Here is a 22,591-nt window from a genome sequence, read left to right on the forward strand (position 1 = left end):
GAATTTGAGTTTTCTATTTTAACAAAGACAGCCAGTTTGGTCTAGAGCTTAAGGCACCAGGCTAGAAACCAGGAGAACGTGAGTTCTAGTCCTGTCCAGTCAATCTGAGCCCTAGGAAGAAGATGATGACAAACCACTTCCAAAAATCTTGTCAAGAAGACTGTAGGGATTTGCCCAGGCAGTCACCAGGATTCATGACTGACTCAAAGGCACGCACACACACACAAAAACAAGTCAATAGCATCAACTTTTAAATGTTTTTTATATCTTAAAGTGAAAGAAATTTAAAAATTCCTATGTCAGAGATGCAATAAATTTGAAAGTACATTAACACACATGACTTGATCATGCTCCTTTGTGGAATATTCTTTATTTAATGAATCAGATTCCAGGAAGGGAGTTAAGATTTAAAGATTTTAATGTGCTGATAAACTATATTCCTGAACTTTGGAACTTGGATTTATAGTGCTTGGAACATCACTGACTGCTTTGTTTCTTGGAAAGACTATTATGTGTTCAGCATCAAAAGCTGACGATGAAATATGTATACTCTCAGCCTTTGACTTGGCTTTTTAATTGGAAGTAGAAAGACTGGACAATCTGATTTCATGTGATCAAGGTTTAATGTATTGTTTAGAAAATAAAGTGTACTGTTTCTGATTATCATAATGTATCATATCATAACAATTACTTCATTTAATTTAATTACTTATATGTTGATGAGGTTACATTTCCATTTTTTTGTTTTACCATCTTATAATCAATGTTAAAATGACAACAGAGGTGATAAGGAAGAAACATTTTTTAAAACAGAGCTCAAAACAGGACCAGCTTCCTGCCTGCCTGTACATCTAACACAACTCCGCTCCACTTATTTTGGAGCTGGACACCAGTCGAGCAAATTAGTCTAGAGGGACTACAGGGACCCACCGTTTTAATTCTCCAACATTGTGTCTGGGGCTCTCTGGAGTATCATTACTTAACCACCTGGGGGACACAACCTTATTAAATACTCTGCTACCAAAAAGCCGATTAGGTCTCCTATAAAGAATCCAACCATGCATGGCAGCAAAACTGTGCACTCATACACACAGGCATGTAGTCTAACCTGTTGTGCATCTCAATAGTAAGAATTTCTTGATGGTAGTGCAAAAGTTCAGAAAAGTACACACTGTTGAAAAGGATGTGATAGTTCCAGATACTTGATCCAATATTAATGTCTTGCTGTTATTCTGGATGTGGTGTTATTGTTATTTAGATTTTCTTCCAGATGCTCAAGGCAGCAAACATAGCACTACCTCTTCCAGTCTTCCTCACAACCACCTTATTATAGTAACTGGTTCAAAGTCTATGGCTAAGGATGAGTTTGATCTTGGGTCTCCCTTGTTCGAGCACAACTCCTTAACTGCTGTCCCACTTTGGATCTAAATAGACTATTTGTTAGGACTCATCACTCATATGGCTCTAAATGTTCTCCACAATCATTCAAGACTGGTGAGCAACCTGGGAGTCCTTCTGGACTCTCAGCTACTGTTTGAAGAGTAGATGGCAGCTGTGGCTAGGAGAGCCTTTGAACAGGTTCATCTTGTATGCTAGTTGTGCCCTTTCCTCAACTGGGAGTCCTTCAGACAGTTATTCATGCCCTGCTCACCTCATTATTGGATTATTGCAATGTGCTCTACACTTGAAGACAACCTGGAAGCTCAAAATGAAGCAGCATAAGCTGAAACAAGGGCCTTTCAGTATGCCCATGTTTCACCACTGCTATGCAAGCTGCATTGGCTGCCAGTCAGCTTCCAAGCACAATTATAGCTTTATAAAGCCCTCTATGGCATAGCGCCTGAATAATCGAGGGACCACTTGCCTCCAATATCTTCTGTCTGTTCGGTATGTTTTGGAAGAGTGGGTGTGCTGCAGGTACCTTCTATGAAACGTCATCTTGTGGGACCGAGGAAGCATGCCTTCTCTGCTGTGGCCCCCACCCTCTGGAACAGCATGCCCCCATTCTGCACTCTCTCCCCTAGGGTTCCAGAAAGCTTTGAAAACCCAGCTTTGGTCCCTGGTCTAGAATTTATATATTATTGTTTGTCTAGGATCCCTGTTTAATTTAGTTCGATTTGTGTTGTTTATAAGATTGTTTTAGTCTGGGCTGTTGTTTGATGTTTTACCTGTTTTTATGGATTTTCCAGTTTGTATGCCAGGCAGAGTCCATTGGAGTTGGGCAGCTAATACATTCAAATAAATAAATAATAAAATAATAAATTTCCATGTCTCTCTCCCATACACACACATACTTCCAAAAAACCCCCCTAAATTAATTATCCATGATACTAATTCATCTATTGTCTGAAACAGCAGAATGATGCTGTTGCAGTCATAAAGATAAGGAGCATATGATACTAGCCGAATATCTCTTACGCTGTTTTAGGGTAAGATATTAGGCATTAGGCATTCTTCTCTTCCAATTCATTCTTCTCTACCAATTCTGAAATTTTATTCATTACATTTCACTTATGAACACTTTCTTCAAAATGAAGCTTATTTTCAGTTGAATTACCTTCCACTTTAAATATTCATGCTCCTAAACTTTTTTCCTCACTAAATAAATCTAGTAATTAATTTATATTGTTTATACCATTTTAAACTATATTTTACAATAAGTGCCTCAAATAAATATTTACAAAATAAAGCCCTACTTATAAGATAAAATACTACTATAAACGAAAACTATGTGCACAAATAACAGGGGTTTTATTTTTATGGACTTTTCAAGGGAAAAAAAATCATTTTAATTGGTGAGATACTGAAATAGTAATCCTGATTATGAGTTTCTATAAATGCCATTCTTGCTCTGATTAAATGTCATAGGCACAGACTTGTTATTTAAAAGCCAGTAAGGCATAATTTGATAGCTATAATGAAACCTCCCAAAGATTTGTCTCTGAAACACTGTTCTCTTCACATCAAAGAGCTTTCATGACATAATGTTTCAGCTTTTTATTTCTACAATTTGCAAGAAGAGGGAAAAAAAGTGTGTGTTGGGTGGGGGGAGGAATGCACACCTAAATGTTGCATGCCAGGGATATGAATATCCATTTTATGCGGATTGCACAGTTATACAATGCTTCAATTCTACCGAGTCTTATCCTCAAATTATCAATATGAACATTTACAGTACCTTTTTAAAAAAGAAACTGCTCTCTCAGGACAAGACCCAAGCTCAGTGCAGGCACCATGGAAACATTCACAACAGGCATCGGTTTTATATTGATATAAAGTTACCTAATTTTGCCAGTGAGTCAAGCATTCATTGATGATATTTTAACACATGCGCCTTTCTATGCAGGAAGAACAGTAGAAGTGTCCTCTCTGAACTGAACTCTATTTTTAACCTCAGACATTTCACTGACTCTCTGAATGGAGATGCTGTAAGCACTTTCAAACTTTACTATTCAGCCTTGTCTGTCTACACACCTTCCTACCTCTCCAATCTCAAGGTTATCTACTGGCTTCCTTTTATCCTGCTTCCTTTTTTTCAACAGCCATCAATGCTGCTCTCTCAATGTATTCACTGTTCACCTACCCATTCAGGTGGATACCACAGCTTCTATGCTTGTAAACAACACTGCCCTTTCCACTTACATTTCTGTAAAGTAGCTTCTTAGTTTCTGCTTGGATTTTTCTTTAAAATAGAGAACACCTCCACATGCCCTCTGAAGTTCAGTTCCAAAGGTACCTGGTAAGATCACCTAATTAAGGAAAGGATTTTTTCTAATCCGTACATGACAGTTGAACTTGTCATGTTGTTTCCTTGGTCTTTCTTCAACTTTCCTAAATGTAAAGCCAGGGTTGATGTCGCCGTCATGTACTGCCCATTCTTTTTTGCTTTTAAGTTCTTCCATTACTAGGTAATTGGTTATTTAGAAAAGTGCACATTATTTTTCTTGTGCTTTTGTATTACTTTGAGCAGCATATGACAATATAATTACAAGTTGCCCATAATAACATACCTTAAACCAAACTAATATAAAAATTAATTAGTAGCTTAATAGAATTTTAAGTTCTATAACTCAGACTAGGGCAATAGCTTTATTAGTTTAACTCAAAAATCATAAAATAGTTTGAAAAGTTTTAGAATTCTCTACAATAGTCCATTAGGCAATATGGTACAAAGTAGGGAGGGAGATGATTAATAGGGCAGTCTGTATCAGCCTTTCTCAACCTTTTGACCCTGGAGGAACCTCTGAAATAGTTTTTCAGGCCTTGGGGAACTCCTGCACATTCAGGCTCAAATATAGGTCAGAAGTTACAAAATTATTATATTTGTTTCATGTATAGGCCTGTATATATGCATTAGCAGTGTTCTTAAACTAAAAATAAAGAATGAAACTTATCTCTTCAATGTGAAGTTGCCCAAATTTGAATATTTTTTTAAATAAATTGTGATCTCCCAGGGAACCCCTAGTGACTTCTCACGGAACCCTAGGGTTCCATCGATCCCTGGTTGAAAAAACCTGGTCTACAAAGTCACAATTTTAGTAAGAATTATTAAGGCTTTAGACATTCAGATTAGACTCTGCTGGATGCTGTGATGATTTTTGGTTCTATCTAGGACTCTGTCTAGGACAACTGTGTAACTTTTAATCTTTTGAAAGTATGAATGTGGCATAGAGAAGAATAGATATAAATCATCATATAGGTATGAGAGAGAAAGCACCATCTGATGCTGGGCTAGAAACCAGGAGAACATGAGCAAGCTGGGTGACTTTGGGCCAGTCACTCTCGCTTAGCCCAACCCGCTCTCAAAGGGTTGGACGCAGAACATTAGTACACTGTATGCTGCCTTGAGTTCACAAAAAAATAAAGGTGGGGAAAAAAATCACATGTATACATACATATGATGTTGGAATAAGCTGTTGTTCCATCTTATTGTTGGAACCATGCTCTAGAACCTCTACCAAAATTTGAGACAGTCTTGTACTGATTTGATAATATGATGTGTTTATCCATCCACCTCACCAAAGACACATGATATGTAGTTAGGAACATTTGGTTTCTTCTATAAAAAATTATTTAACCCAGTTAGGGTGACCAAATGTTGTAACAGCTCATCCTACTTTATAGTGTCCTCCAGCCTGTCCAGTTAAACTATAGACAAGAGAGGGAAAAGCTTTTTTTGGTAACTAAATCTTGGGAAATAGTATTCAATGTTCATATCACATAAGAAATCTATTTAATGAATTAACACAGTGAATGGATTTATAGAAAACACTGAACCATAAAATAGATAGGATTCATGCAACATTTTAAAGCAAAAAAAAAAATCTAGCCAAGGTTAGCGTTTTAGGCAAAATCTTTTACCTTGTTAAGCATGTTGTGGGAAGAGTCTATATGCATGATGGTCTCAATTTGGATCAAGCGAACTCCTTAACTACTCTTTTTTTAATTAAAAAAGAGCTGACAACTGCACACTAAGCATTTAACATATACTCATTCTGACCCTAAACCTAGCTTTAAGTCGTTTGACTATATGTATGCCTACTATTCATGCAGTCTTTTCTCTCCTAATATTAAAAAAATGTTTAAAAATATCTTTAGTCAGCCTTTGCTTTGGGTAGAAAGATTCCCAAGAATTTTGTCAGTCACTCTTCCTGCTGAACATGCTCTATGTTTGCAGATGCATGAATTCCATTTAAAAATAGGAAATATGCACTATTAGCTAGGAAAGCTGCAACATGGTAATCCATAGTAGCAGAGAATGAAGCATGCTATATAGATTACATAAATCAAATAATTTAAGAATATTTATCCAGTTATACAGATATAAGAAGTTCAGGTTTGGAAATAACATTTATTTTACCAATGATGTAAAAAAAATAGCTGAAATACAGTATCATTAATGAAGTACTCAGCTGAGTAAAAACTGTAATTAAAAATAAATACAAATTATTTTTTACTGTTATTGGATATGGTTATATAACTACGAGCTGGTAATTTATGAGTATGAAACAAACAAACAAACAAACAAAAACACCGAACCTCCAGTTAATATAGAATACTACAGAGACCAGAATGTCAATGTCTGAGCTTCTACAAAAAAGCATTCTAATGAGTAATATCCACTCTGCCAATTATCACCTGTCAATTCTAGTATCCCACAACTGCTTTTTCAACTATCCAGATGTCTTAAGTAAATGCAATAATGCTTGTTTATACATACTGTTCTGACATGCATATATATTATCCCTTCTAGACCACAAGATCTCTAAAAATTATTTTAGTAATTAGAAAAACTTGGACAAAACTAAAGAAACTTTACTTTGAACATACATTTGCCAGTTCTACAAATGTAATTTCATTCATATCTGTTCTGATTTTTAATCACATTTGCCTGTATCTATACAGCTCTTCCAGATCCAATTTATTAGCTATTATACCTAATAGCTAAAATTTGCAATCATTTTAACCAAAACCAATGCAATAACCACATATTCTAAATCCTTATTTTTGTTAATATATCAGGCCAGCTTCCCATTCTATTATCAAGTTTCTATCTGTTAATTTTTTCCAACAATTTTTATAGAATAAATCTGAATAAAGTCCCATCACTTCATTTTTATACAACTGATGACAGACTACTGAATGGCTAAAGTGACTGACTGAAAAAAAACATTGTGTCTACAAATAAATGGACATTCTGTCATGTTCCATCTGTCATGGCCAATTCACAATCCAAGTCATCAAGTTATTAAAAAATGAGTGTGAATCAAGAATTCATGTTTTCCACACTTAAAATATAAAAGTTTACAATTTTATCACAGAAAAAAATATTTTTAGGAATTAGTATAGAAAATTACAATGAAAGTTAGGAAACTCTCAAGTAACACTGGGAATGGATATAAGGACCGAACAGGATATCACTAAATTTTGAGAAGGTTCACCTGTTTATTTATCCAATTTTATCACCGCCCATCTCCCCGGCAAAGGAGGGACTCTGGGAGGTTTAGAGAGTAGTACTTCTGCTTCCTGCCCATAATTTCTCCAAGCCTGTTTAATTGTGCCAGACCTGTTAAGGTGAGAGATGCTGACTAATCTAATATCAACTAATGACTTGTACAGCTCAGTTTGTAATTACTTGTAATTTAAAACTACTTATAAACCAACACTTCATGACCACATACTGAAAAACACTGCTAAGAGCATGTAAACAGAAAACAGTTATTTTTCTCTCTCATATAAAATTCCCAACTACGTTTCTAAGGGAAAGAGCATGCAAAATATCTATGCCCCATTTGTATTATGATAATAAATTGATTTCTAAACTCCAGTCCCCACTTACATGGGCTTCTTTAGTACAATAAACTAGGCTAAAAACAAAACATAGCTAAATTGCAGTTTATGTTATTTTTAATTCCATGCTGCCCTTTAATATCTATATCCTTATGAAGATTTAGGCAATAAAAGTAGTAGCAGCAGAGGCTTTACAAGCTTTCTTATAAATACCTATGTCCTGAATGAAGGGAAACGATTTCCTAATCCTGTTTTGTTTTTAAAAAACTTTTTTGCCAGAAATTAAACAAAACAAGGAAATTTTATATGTGTAGGATAGAGTATTTAAGTCTCAAGGGAAATGTAGAAATGTATGAGCTAAGCATAAGAGAGTTCACTAATTTTGATTAGCAATATAGATTATATTGTATTGTCATTTCATATAATTATACACATTTTATACCAGAAAAAGAAATACTGCAGATTGATCTTTTACCAATGCCTTATATTAGTACAATTCTTCTGCATTTATAAAAGCATAATTTTAGGGTTCAGAGTAGTATCATACTCCACAATTTAATAGTACAATACTACATTGATATTAAATAAATTTAAGAGCTCTAATACTACAATTCTTTCTTTCTAAACTATTTTATATAAAGTAGAAGACTCCAAAGACCTTTGGTATAACAGCTTTTTAATATATATTTTTTCCTATAATAGTTCCTCTATAATGTCCCCATTCCTCTATAATGTCCAGACAGTTGCCAGGAGTCAACACTGACATGAAGGTACCAAAAAAAAAAAATCAACTAACTGGCCATTCTGGGAAATATGATACAAACCATGCAAGTTTTTGGTGTTACCTAGGAAGAGTCTTATGTTCTCTCTTGTTTCAATTCCATGTAAAGTCAAGGAAAAAAAATATATACAGCCTAATTACTTATTTTTAGGAAGATGTAATGTTCACGTCTAAGAGATTATCCACTAGCAATTAAAGGGCTTCACTAAATAAAGTGGACTGTTATGTTCCTTGCTCATAATTATCCTACTCCTTTCTCCAGATTGAAACCTGTGTACATGGTACCATACCCAAATGATTTCTTTTGTGACTGATACTGTCAAACCTGATGACAGCTGTTCCAGCTCTGCATTCCATTCCCTTCAGGGTTTTTTTTAAAGTTCTTGTAATAGTCTTGTCAGCCACACAGAGTGATTCAAGCTCTGCTCATATATTACCTTGCTTTGTCATAAATATATATCTTTTTGTTTTTAATAACTTGCAGAACTCTGTTCCCAGAAAAATGAGAAAATTAAAAGGAAGGTATGGCACACATGGCAAGGATGCTAACAATAGTTCAAATATTTTGGCAAAATTAACTAACCATCAGAATAGAACTGTAATATTTAATTTTGCTCTTCATGAACAATGTCTGACTCAAATTTCTCTTTCCAGTGCTGACAAACAACCCACAACCCCACTTTTTAGTATTTTTTTCCAGTTCTTATAAGAGAATTGCAAAATCACGGAATGTTTTTTTCAGTGGAGCTTTCCTTGAGACTATCTCTGTAAATACAGCTGTGTTTGGGGAATCCTTAGCACCTCTAAGTGGGGCTATGTGAAACTGTTTTTCTCATTAACAGGAAGGGATTTTATATTCAAACTGTTCCATTTTCTTTTTAAAAAGAAAGCTCTCTGAATTTAAAGTGGAGGCTGAAAAATTTCCATTGCCTTAATTCTCATTCCTTTCTATCCACTACAAATAGTTCTTAGATCTAGAGAGTGAAGGAAAAAAAACCAATACCCGTGTTATCCATTCCACTCAAATACAAGGTACTCACATCCCTAGAGAACCAAAGCAAGAATCATTAGTGACAGAAAGGGACATATACCTAATTAAAGCATACCAATCATTGTCTACAAGAGGGATAATTAGCATGTCAAGGATCACACACAGAGCCTAGGACATATTTGTTCTAAAAACAACCAATGTTGCTATCATGGTTAACAAAGGATGAATTTCAATAAGCCAACATTATAGCTGCAAATTATTTTCTATTGATGCACATGAAAACAACATTTATGAGAGATGGCTTAGAGCAAAGGACTCTAAAGAACCATTGCTATGAATTCCATTTGTTTTTTAATTGATGAAGATTGTTCCAGATATCCATCAAGCTACTGCCTATCATAATTTGTCATACTACTTTACTTGTACTGGACCTTAAAAAAAAACTCTGTATAGTAAGTCATTTTTTCCCCATTGTATAAATGAGTTAACTAAACCCAAAAGACAACAAAACCAAAGCGAGGCAGCAAGGCATGGCTCACACAGTTCTGTCCTTAGATTGTCTTCTGTCTGTGATAATGGTTCAGAAGCCAATCTTTAGGCACAATGAGTTGGTAGAATAGAAACTCCCTTCCTGAAAGTTGCACCTAGATTTTGCTGTACCTTGGCATATGGAATTTTTCTGTTCCCTCTCCTTTGCCATCTTTTGATGCTTGAGTATTCTTCTCTTCTGGTAAACATCTACTGGTCAAGCAGATCTTTTCTGCTTCTGCAACAGAAACTGGTGGACATGGGGAATGTTTGAAAAATTGCATTATGTGCTCACAGAATTTTGGTGGCCATGTGTGAGAGCTCATGTTTTATTCCATAATGTCTCTTAAGATAGATCATTTGCTCCACCTGTTCCCTTCTCCCCTTGGCACATGAGACATGCTTTCCCTGGATTTTATTACCAACCTTCCAGAAGTACCATTTTGTTGGTAATGGATTTGTTTACCAAGATGGCCCATTTTATGCCAATCACATGATTTCAGATGATGACTCTCAATTTACATCAAAATGCTGGAAGCCCCCCTTCCATTTACTGGACATCTGTATTCATTTGTCATTCTCTCACCATTCACAAACTAATGAACAACTGGAGAAGATGAACACATTATTTGAACAGTATTTCCACTGCTTGCTCTCTTATCAACAGAATAGGCCTAAAAGACCTGACTATCTAAAAGACCTACCTGTACCTAAAAACATAGTCTAGAAAAAGCTGCAGTCTCCTGAGCTGATGGTAACATGGATTTGTTTACCACTACCTTGGTAAACAAATCCACTACCTGACAATAGGCCTGAATTATTACTTCTTGCAGAATTTGCTTGTAACAACTTGATGCATTCCTCTTTCCAAATGTCTCCCTTTCAAAACGTCTACAGCTACAAACCTTGCAACTTGCCCTCTGCAGCTCCTGCTTCCACTGTTCCTTTAGCTTCTGACTTTCTCCAGGAAAGACAGGGTATTCAGCAGCTCTTAAAGGAACAGTTAATTTGGCTAACAGTGCATACAAATGTGCAGCAGATAGAGGCAAGACTGCTGTGAGGGATTTGGTGTGAATTTCTACTCTTCCTGCCCAGTCCCAGTCCCAGCTGGACTCAAAATCTATTAGCCTTTCCCTGTTACACATCAAATTAACCCAGTGGCCTTCTGTCTACAACTCCCTGCTTCAGTGAAGATTCATCCAGTATTTTATCAGTTGCTCCTTGTTCAGGAGAAGCTGCCCTTTCCCTTGAATTTTGCATCTGTTCTTCCCCATCTCCCCTCTCCCTGAGTTCTGGTGGACGGGTAAGAGGAAGATGAAGTGGAATGTATTCTGGATTCTAGACAAAGGAGGGGATGATTAGAATATTTTTAGTCACTGGAAAGACAAACCTGAATCAGGTCATGGGAGAGGATGAAGGATGTTCATGTACCACAACTGCTCAGCCAGTGCCATATGAAATTCCCAAACAAGCCCCATACCTTGCACTGATGCCACTATCAATATACAATGAACCCCAGGATAAAGGAGACTTTTTGCTACCGGTCATACAATAGGAGGGGAGTGGCACTTTCCAGCTGTGTCTAGTTCTTCCCTGTCAGACTTGTCTGTTGACCTTGGCAAGTTGCTGGGCCCATCTGGAAGTGAGGGAGGGAGAGTAATTCTGTATCAGTTGCTCATGACACACTACCTGGTCTGTCTTTACATGCAAAAGGTTGGAATTATTCTGATGGGGGAGGTGATATGACAGAATGGAGACCTGGCCATGGGAATGGGGAAGGAATGAGCAAACTATTAAGAGGGGACTTCCAGAAAAGATGAGAAAGAGAAAAGCATGAGAAAGAAACTCAAAATAATACCCCTTTGATATTGTTTGGTATAAGATGGGGCAGGGAGAAACTCTGGCAGACTTTCAAGACTCTGTCATTCTACCTTATACAACAGCAGCATTCCTGGAATTCCTACAATGCCTGTTTCTTGACTTTGCCTACCTCAAAGAGCTGATATCTAAACAGTTGCAAGCCATTCCAGTTGTATGTGTATATTTCAAGCAAATAAATACAAGGCCATGTACGTACATGTGCACACGCACACATACATACATACTTGGTCTTTAACATTTTCCTATATTGTGTGAAATTATTGTTAAAAGAGATTATGAGGCATGGGATCAAAGCAAAAAAAGGACACATTATTTATTTATTTTTACAAACATATATACCACTCACTCCATAGACACAAGGCAATTGAGAAATGAAAGTCCCTAATACACTTAACCTTGTTTAGGGGTGAAAGGATTTTGCCCGATTCTAACCCACTTCGTTTGTCAGAGAGGCACTGAACTAAAAAAAAACAAGCTACAAGCAATGTTCATCTGCTGTGCCAATCTTGGGTACCATTCTTTGCACAGATGAGTCAAGGATGACAAAGGAACTAAACCAGGAAAAGACAAAGAATATAGAGTGTGAATACTCTGAATATTAAGCTGGAAGTATCTTAAAAGCCAAACAACACAGGCATGAAAAGCTTGTTCTTTGTTCAAAGTTAGGTGGCACACGGTGTTACCACACAGCTTCTATGTCAAAGAGCTATTAGCTTTTAACAAGAAATTATCCAGGATACAACAGGATATGTATATTCCTCCCATATGAAAACTTTCTGAGTATTATGAAATGTGTATTTTTTTTTCATTAAAAAATGAATCCCCCTCACTAGTAATGTTTCATTCTGTTAACCGTACTTTGAAACAGAAATGAAATTTATTCTCCCTTTCTCCAAAGTCAAAGAGAAAGATTTGTTTATATGCACACTAACTTCATCATGAACAGAGAAAACTGCGTAGATTTTTATACTTAAAGGCACTATATGCTTTTATATTCAAGGTGAGAAATTAATCACACCTGTGCATGAAAGAAAAATCTATACAAGCAGTTGACCTAAGCAAAATTCATAGTGGTCTGTCAACACAAAGAAGGTGTTCCTTTCCATATATTGTTTCTCACAGAATATAACACTATTGTTGTAATGATGTTAAAGGAGCTTTGTTTCTTAGTATAAACAAGTAATAATAAATTAGGGTGATGTTAACATTCTTCACTGTAGTACTTAGAAGCGTAGTCAAGATAAATGTTAGCTATGAAATGCTTGTAGCTTAACAATACAGCTTGTAACTATGAGGTTGTTTGGGTCCATTCACTGTTCAATTATAAGGCATTTTCCTTGCGTTTCTGACAAAGAAAAGGATCAAAAGCCATTCTCAAGACTTTAAATATCACTGTTTGCCCAAAAGAATTTATCATAGGCAAATTCATTTCTACAACAAATTCCAGTAGTTCTTTTTCACATATACAAATGAAGATAATGGTTATAGTCAGGTAATTATTACTAGAACTTTGACACTTGTTTAGAGTAGATTAACCAATACATTGGAAGTAAGTTTAAGAGAAGAACTACCTGTTTACACAGTAAATTATTTTTAGACTAACTTTGGAAAGTACTGGAGGATGCAATACCGCAAACTAATTTAGGTGGAGCTAGCAGAGAAATTCACACTTGCTATTTAGTTATGATAGATATATGATAATTTCATGTTCAGAAATAGGGTAAACACATACTGGATGCTGTGGCTAAACAGGAGAAAGCCATTTTCATTATACTGTCCAGCTTTTTCAGTTTCAAGTAGGTTTCACAGCCTAACTCAGCGCCAGCAAAATATAAATGGGCTGGCTATAAATCACAGACACATTTATAAATTTATCATAAATTTATATATGCATTCACTGGCATCCAGTCTTCTGCCCAAGAATCAAGGACCTATGCAATAGTAGTGTTCTTATTCAAGCTGAGAATGAAGGTTCTACCAGCAGTATGAATAACATAGAGTAAAAGGCCAAGATGGTTGCAGATGGCAGGTCTGATCCAAAAATCACAAATACAAGTAGACATAGAACAAAAGACATAGAAGATAAAACCTATCATAGAAGTTGTATCAGCACTGAGTTTCCTTCACTTTTCTCCCAAACATAACTGAAGCTGAACACCCCTCCTTTAGTGAGGTCAGATTCAGCAAAGCTGGCTGGCGAATTCTGAGAGTTGAAATCCACACCACTTCAAGTTGCCAAGGTTGAGAAACACTGCTTTACAGTCTGTCAATGTGTAATTCCTGAAGGCTATGTGGCCTTGACTCCAGTTGAAGGTCCAAATTTTCTATAGAAGAAATTGGGGATCACAGAGTCTGCACCTGTTCTTTCTTCATTGGTAGCTAGGTTTGGCACTTTAGCATCTGAATGATTAATCTTGCTTCTTCAGATGAAGATGTGTGCAGATGGGCTATGACCATAGGCTCCTAAACATACCAGGCTGATCAGCACTGCAAACAGAATTCAAATTAGATGGAACTCTGGCCCAATAGACAATTAAAGTTCTGTACCCTGTAATTCAATATCTGACAACATTTTGCTATTCTAACTCCAAATGAAGAATGTCATCCTTATATGAATGTGAAGAGAGCTATTGACTATGGAAAGTCAGTTCTGTGGAGTATGACATCCTATTTTATGTTTACATCTCCAAATTCTATGTTTACTTGGATGAGCAATTATAAAATGGATGCTGTGAAGAGTTATAAATAAGTACACATTGAAGATTATTTTATATCAGTGTTGAATAGCTTTTTTTTTCCTTAGCACAATTTTTTAAAGAATAAATAATGAGGTTAACCTTCTGGCATTAGCAAGGGTAACCATCCAAGGCCATCCTGACCCTAAATATTACACTCTGGACAAAACATTTATTCTTTTTTTAGCTTTGCATTTGAAATTATTACAATAAATTGAGCTAGCAAAGTACTCACCCTCTACACAAATACTTTGCACAGCATAAAGAAAGGACCAATTTAAAAACTTTATCAACAGGGAATTTTATGTACTCATCAACATCATATCTAGATAATATATTAGAAATAAGTTATCTTGGTGGTTCAAATAATAACCTCAAAAATACAAAACCAGCAAAATGAAAAATACACTCAAGCATCATAAAAATAAAACCTACAATTTTTAGATAACCTTATAAAAATGAAAGCTTAGTAAAGCATCAAGTTGCCCAAAAAAGCAAAAGGCAAAGGGATTTTGGAAACTATGTGACTTTCAGGAATACAGATTGTGCATTTTATTTTTTTAGGACAACAAGGTAACATTAAAAATTATGGGCACCATTAACATACTAAATAGAAACTACGGGCTTTTGTGGAGACTGATTTGGGGTTACAAAACTGGGCCCTGAAATTTTACTGGGAGCCATTGAAGATCACAATGCTCTTTTATAATGACCAGGTCATTATTAGAAATGATTTCAGCTAAATATGGACAATAGAGTGGTACTCAATGCAAATTACACATTAATTCCAGACCTCAACTAACATTTGGGAAGGATTTTTTTCTTCCTTAAAGTCTCAAATTTAAAAATGTCATGGAGCAGACTAGATTTTATTGTTACTTTCTATCAATGATACTTTGCATTGCAAATTAATTGGCCCATCACCATAGAAGTACATTACAAAACTTAACAACAGCAGAATGTTTCTCCTGCATGTTTATTTCACACATTGTCTGTTCATTTCATTTATACACATAAAAAATGCAAGTTAAAAGACTTTAGTCCTACATATAGAGAAAATGAAGAACAAGCAGGGGACTAAAAAAAACCCTTGGATAATATCTATGAAAAACAACAAGAAGAAATGTATATACCAGATACTCTCAGTCTTTCAAATTTGACTACAGGTTTTCCAGAACAATCTAGTTCTCATACACCTAGGATACAATGTTCGATATTATCACTGAAGGATGATATGAAGAATGGAATTAGACAATGCTACAAGACAGTTTAGTGAGATAGTTTCTTTATTCAGATATTGTAGCATTCAAATGACATATCCCCCTCTAAAAAAAAGTACCCAGAAGCACAACTATCACAACCCTAATCAATATGAATATCCTGTGAAAAGACTATTATTAAATTGGATGCATTATTTCCAGTGGTCCCTTCCCAGAGGCCAAAGCAGTTCTAAAATGGTTGTGTTGCTAGAAATATTGTTATTGCTGTACAATGCTTCAAATCATAGGATTAGAACCTCTACATTTCCACTTCAAACTCTCCCTAAAATTTGGAATAACATAGCTTGATATTCTTGAAGAACTTAATACTAGGTGCACTTACTCAGTTCTGACCAAATTATGTGTACACAAGTATCTCTGGTCCAAATCTCATCTCTGCTCAAAATATGTTAGGTGAACTTAGGCCAATTTTCTTGAACCTTCAGATATGGGGGGACTGAAAATTGTAGAATTCCCCCCAGCATGGCCACTGCTAATTAGCAGCCTCAACATATTACAGATTACCGTCTCTCAGATTTTGTTCCAGTCTGAAACATAGAATTGTAAGACTTTTGTTTAGTTCATTAATGAACTATCTTTTATTACTATAAAATTAATGAAAAGAGTAAAGAAATATGTTTTAAAGTAAGAGAAAGATAGAAGGCTGTATTTTTTTTTCTGCTTTTGCTGGCATCAGCAGTGTTAATTTCCGATAGTATTTATTACGAACAGGATGTTTAGCCATTATCTGAATGCTAGTTAAGCAGTTTCACAGGTAAGGGCTCAAAGCAACCCAATAAATGGAAGGAGCCAAATCTGATTCAGTTTTGTATGCTCTAATCTGGAAGGACCACCTTTACTAATCTTGATACACCTTTTCTTTTAATAAGAAACATCTCAAAATACATTTATCAATGTCTATGAGTTGCTGTCAAGGGAGGTGGTAGCGCTGCGGGTTAAACCGCTGAGCTGCTGGGCTTGCCGATCGGAAGGTCGACGGTTCGAATCCACGTGACGGAGTGAGCTCCTGTTGCTAGTCCCAGCTCCTGCCAACCTAGCAGTTCGAAAACATGCAAATGTGAATAGATTAATAGGTACCACTTTGGCAGGCAGGTAACGGCATTCCGTTTAGTCATGCCGGCCACATGACTACGGAAGTGTCTACGGACAAACGCTGGCTCTTTGGCTTTGAAACGGAAATGAGCACCGCCCCCTAGAGTTGGACACGACTGGACTTAATGTCAAGGGAAACCTTTACCTTTACCTATGAGTTGCTGACCTTGTTACACTGTTTTAAAACAATGCTTCCACTGCCCCGTTAATACTGGTACCAAAACTGAAAAGAACACAGTGCGGATTGTCATGTGATTGACTCACCAGGCTTACACTGAATGCTATGCGCTGGTATGCGGGGTAGTTTGGAGTATGACTGCAGCAGTGAAGCTGCTGTATTTTTTAATCACCTATGCAGCACTTTTAATTTGCAGTGTTCTTATCAGGATGCACAGAACCATATGAAATTTTTGCTTGTCTAATGTGAAGCTTTTAATGTATATTTTCTAAACATAAAACACCCATAGCGACCCCCCCCCCACAAAAAAAGTTGCTCTGCATGCACACATATGTAGGGAGAGCATCTACAGCAGTCATGAAAATCTGGGGGAAAAGGCAAAACTGGTTTAGCAATTTTAGCATTCTCATGTATGCCAAAATACTAATCTGGATAGGTTTGCATAACTCTCCTGGCTCTAAAATTGCAAACTTACATGCCTTTAACTGAAAATAAGTCCCACTTGTGATTTTCATTTGGATTATAAACTGCACTGTTGGATATATCACTGTGGCACTTCTTTTAAGATTCAATCCCAGGATCTGATGTGTCAATATATAAATACTTATGTTTCCATGAATGAATGGATATTTTTTGTTACGGTCTTTGACTAGCCTCTACAATAGTAGAAAATAGTTTAATCTAACAATTCGTTGTCAGGAGAAAGAAAAACAATAAAACAGTGAAACAATATGTTTAATTAAAAGTTTTGTGGAATTGCATAACTTGATAAAAATAAAAGCATGTTTCCATATTTAACTCCTCTCTATATTCATAATTACTCTACCCTCCCTGCCACACCATTACTTCACTGGCAATGCATGTCCAGTTGTTTGCAGTTTAGATAGCTATGAGAATACAAGTTGTTATGATTAGCCTAACAGCCTTTTAATATTATACACAAAAGACAATATTCTATCATTCTAAATCAAACATAATTTTGATTTGTCCTTTGTTGCTTTGTTCACTGATAGTATTAATTGTTCTTTCCTTTATATTGTAGGTCTTTTTTCCCAAACAAACAAAAATGAAAGAAGACATAATGGAATTAAAAATGAGTACTGTTATATAAACAAGCTACTTGCTTTGCTATCTCCTTCTGGATATACTTCATTTTGAAGAATCTATCCATGTGAAATAACACCATTTTCCAAAAATGCCTTTTACAATGAGACAAAGTGACTGTAAAGATGCACTGCATTTCCGAGAAGCAAAGGAATGTTGTGCTTCTTCAGTATGCACCATTTGACAAATGCAAGTGATTGTCTTATCAAATGACCAACTCTTACTGTACATAAAAACTGTACAATTATTTTTCTGAAATCCTGAGCTAAGATGAAGGACATGTCACTCAAAATTTATTTTTTACTTGGCCTAACTATCACTGCTCCAGTACAAGCTGTGGATAAAAAAACAGACTGTCCACAGTCATGTTCCTGTGAGATAAGACCGTGGTTTACTCCTAGATCAATATACATGGAAGCATCAACAGTAGACTGCAATGATGTAGGCCTTTCTGTTTTTCCACCTCAACTGCCTGCTGATACACAGGTTCTACTTCTACAAGCAAACCATATTAAAAAAATTGAATACCCTAGAGAATTTCCTGTAAACCTTACTGGTTTGGATTTGTCCCAGAACAGTTTATCTACAGTGGCTACTATTGAACTTCAGAAGATAACCCAACTTCTTTCAGTGTATCTGGAAGAAAACAAACTTACAGAATTGCCTGACAAATGTTTTTTTGGACTTAATAATCTCCAAGAGCTTTACATTAATCACAATCTGCTTTCTACAATTGCATCAGGAGCCTTCACAGGCCTTGATAACCTTCTTAGGCTTCATCTCAATTCGAACAATCTGCAACTCATTAACAGCAAATGGTTTGAAGCTATTCCTAATCTGGAAATTCTCATGATTGGAGAAAATCCAATAAGTAGAATTGAAGATATGAACTTTAAACATCTTATAAATCTGAGGAGCCTAGTTTTAGCAGGCATAAATCTCACAGAAATACCAGATAATGCCTTGGCTGGTCTTGACAATTTAGAAAGCATCTCTTTTTATGACAATAGATTAGTTAAAGTGCCCCACAGAGCTCTTCAAAAGGCTACAAATCTTAAATTTTTGGATCTAAACAAAAACCCCATTAACAGAATACAGAGAGGGGATTTTAGCAATATGATACACCTGAAAGAATTAGGAATTAATAACATGCCTGAACTGATATCTATTGATAACCTAGCTGTTGAAAATTTGCCAGATTTGAGGAAAATAGAAGCAACTAATAATCCAAGATTATCATATATACACCCTAATGCATTCTATCGACTTCCACGGTTGGAATCACTCATGCTTAATAGCAATGCACTGAGTGCTTTGTACCACAGTACAATTGAGTCTTTGCCCAATCTCAAGGAAATCAGCATACACAGCAACCCAATCCGCTGTGACTGTGTCATTCGATGGATTAATATGAATAAAACTAGCATTAGATTCATGGAGCCAGAGTCATTATTTTGTGTAGATCCGCCTGAATTCCAAGGCCAGAACGTGAGGATGGTTCATTTCAGGGAGATGATGGAAATCTGTCTTCCACTGATTGCCCCAGAAAGCTTTCCTGCAAACCTAAATTTAGAAACTGGTAGCTGTGTCTCCTTACATTGCCGAGCCACTGCAGTACCAGAACCTGAAGTGTACTGGATTACTCCATCGGGACATAAGCTTTTACCCAATACGGTTTCTCTTAAATATTATGTACATTCAGAAGGAACATTAGAGATCAGTGATATAACACAAAGAGAAAGTGGCCTGTACACATGCATAGCAACTAATTTAGTTGGTGCAGATTTAAAATCCATTATGATTCACGTGGATGGTTCTTTCTCCCAAGAGAACCACAAATCTTTCTCTATAACAGTAGAAGATGTACGCTACAATTCCATATCACTATCCTGGAAAGCAAATTCCAAAATTGTGAAATCTAACATTAGGTGGACTGCCTTTCCAAAAGATGGAAACTCCCTGACCTCTCAGAGTGTTCGAATTCCATCACACCGAAAGGTCTATAATTTTACACATCTTACCCCATCAATGGAATATAAAATTTGTATGGACATCCCCACCATCCGGCTCCAGAATGCAAGACAATGCATCAATGTTACCACAAAAGGACTGGATCCAGCAATGAGAAATTGTGAGAAGACCAGCAGCAGCAGCAGCAGCAGCACTACATTTCCTGTCTGCCTTGGTGTTCTTTTAGGATTCTTTTGTGTTGCCACCCTCTTCAGTTGTGCCTGTCATGGAATGAACTGTGATGCAGGACACAGATTTTTCAGGAATTACCTGAAGAAACAATCCTTCCCTTTCAGTGAGCTTTATCCTCCTCTAATCAGTCCTTGGGATGCTGATAAAGAGAAAAGCACAGCTCTTGAAGTGCAAGCCACAGTTATAGAGGTTTCAACGAACATGTCATGAAAGTCAATGTTATTGGACTTTATGCTTTAAAGTGGCAGCACACAAGACTCTCTCTTCTATTGTGCTCAGTTAAAAAGCGAAAAAGGATTCCTTTATGGAAACTTAGTGATCACAAAAAGTGGTTACAAATACAAATATTTACCGGTGTAGTTTTTTTTTTTTTTTTTACAAAGGAAACACCTGTCTTTGGAAGTTCTGTACCAATCAAACATTTTTCTAAGACTTTATATGCGACTTCTTAAGTACTTCTAAGAGGTACATAATGCTGTCTAAACAGTGCAAAGTAGATAAGATTTTTTCTGTATTTGTTGTTTTTTTAATTACATGTAGGAATAGTGGAACTGAAAGGCCCTTCTCCTGTGTTGTATGACACACTTAGCCACGAGTTTTTGCGTGAACAGATAAAACTAGAATTGACCTGTGGTGTAATGAAATGAACAAATTCTGTAGAGTAGCCACAGTGAGTATGTGAAACTTTTTTATGATGAAAAATACAATTTTTGATTACAATCCAAACAGCTTCAATGCCTTTCTTTCTAAAGACATTATGCTGGGATATATTCTCCAATACATAATTTAATTCCTAATAGAGATTTGTTTCTGGAAAAATGATGTGTGATTTTTGAAAACTTGTTTTAGATGGTGCAGTTGCAGTGCTATCCTAAGTATTCATATATAGGTTTGGAAATGTTGTACTTTCTGCTACATTAGCTGACAGGCAAATCAATTTTCACAAGGTAACAAAAATATCATCCTTGGAATGATATTTAATTTATAATTTAAAATGTATGCGGTAATCTATAAACTGTTTTTAATATTATAATCAACTGCATAGTATCCTAAACAATTCTACATTATCTTTACCCAGAAGTGAAATCACTGCTGCAGGTTTATTCCCAGTTTAAGTATTTAGAGAGCAATTTCACAATGTGGTTGTTGTATCAGGATGCTCTAACATATCCAAAAACTTGCTGGCGATCTACCAGTGTGTGTATTTGTGTGTATGTGTGTGGGGGGGAGAGTTCTGCTTTTTTTGTTAAAGACAATAAGAAGGCAATGAATTTAGGTCAGGTGAACCCTTCTCCAGTTCAGAATCAAATCAAACTGAACCTTTATTCTGGCTATAAGGCCAGCAATGAGAAAGAAGTACAAGAGGTAAAAATGAAAATATATAAAGCTAAAACAAATGGATCAAGGTGGAACTTTAGGATGCTTTAGGAACCTTCCAGTTTTCCATTCAAGTGGCACCACATCCCATTTAGAGTCTTTCTAATGACACAAAGTGCCAGCCATGGATAGAGTAGGAACCAGAAGGACAAAATTGATTGGAATTAAACATCTGAAATTTAAGATCTCATTAATTTTAAGGAACACACTTCTTAAAACAGCAGCATCATTTGTTCAGACTTGTGAAGAATCCTGAAAAAGTTAAGGCTGCTTCTCTGTGAACAACAGGGAAATGCTATGCTTCTACTTCTGCAAGTTCTGAAGCAATTCTTCTCTTCTTAAATATGATCAGCTGTATTGTGTACATACACAGAGATTTTAGACTGGTACTAAACCAACATTTGGGAATTAAAATAACTGATATCTCTGAAAAAATTTAAAACATACTGTCCTCTGATAGTGGACTTCTCAGTGCATGAAACAAGACTGTGGACAAGACAAGGCTTTGTCAGATACACTGGGATTTTGTGACATATAGTATTTAAATTTCTGAAAAATAAAAACATGTTGCTAAGGAAACTTTTCTCTAAATGTATTGCACTAAACGATACAAATAAGGCAAAAGGAACAAAGCAGGTCAAATTGTTCCCAAATACTATCAAAATAAAAGAATAGTAACAAACAGTTACTCTTGCTTGGCCCTAGAGATCCATCTTAAAATCAATGTTTTAATTTATTCATGCTAATCCAGTGTTTGTTTCCTCCGACACTGTGGTGTTGGAGGAAAATTCTGGGAGTGCCTTGGACTGCAAGAAGATCAAACCAGTCCGTCCTCCAGGAAATAAAGCCAGACTGCTCACTTGAGGGAATGATATTAAAGGCAAAACTGAAAGACTTTGGCCACATAATAAGAAGACAGGACACCCTGGAGAAGGTGCTGATGCTAGGGAGAGTGGAGGGCAAAAGGAAGAGGGGCCGACCAAGGACAAAATGGATAGATGACATTCTAGAGGTGACGGATTCGTCCCTGGGGGAGCTGGTGGTGTTGATGACCAACAGGAAGCTCTGGCGTGGGCTGGTCCATGAAGTCACAAAGAGTCAGAAGTGACTGAGCAAATAAACAACAAAATCCACTGTTTATGAGGCAAGCTG

The 22,591-nt window shown here is 36.2% G+C and overlaps 2 protein-coding genes across 2 annotated transcripts in view; one reads left to right on the forward strand and one right to left on the reverse strand.

The window, feature by feature from the left end:
• The window catches only part of LRRN3 (leucine rich repeat neuronal 3), a 35,170-nt gene extending 14,350 nt beyond the window's left edge, over positions 1 to 20,820 (forward strand). Inside the window, exon 2 of the mRNA XM_063309431.1 lies at positions 17,799 to 20,820. Within this exon, the coding sequence (XP_063165501.1) occupies positions 18,131 to 20,272 (2,142 nt within the window). The 5' untranslated portion in view covers positions 17,799 to 18,130 and the 3' untranslated portion in view covers positions 20,273 to 20,820. The remainder of the gene's footprint in view (positions 1 to 17,798) is intronic.
• The window catches only part of IMMP2L (inner mitochondrial membrane peptidase subunit 2), a 463,417-nt gene that overhangs the window by 268,448 nt on the left and 172,378 nt on the right, over positions 1 to 22,591 (reverse strand). The window lies entirely within an intron of this gene.

Source organism: Candoia aspera, chromosome 7 (genome assembly GCF_035149785.1).
Source record: "Candoia aspera isolate rCanAsp1 chromosome 7, rCanAsp1.hap2, whole genome shotgun sequence".
Taxonomy (NCBI): domain Eukaryota; kingdom Metazoa; phylum Chordata; class Lepidosauria; order Squamata; family Boidae; genus Candoia; species Candoia aspera.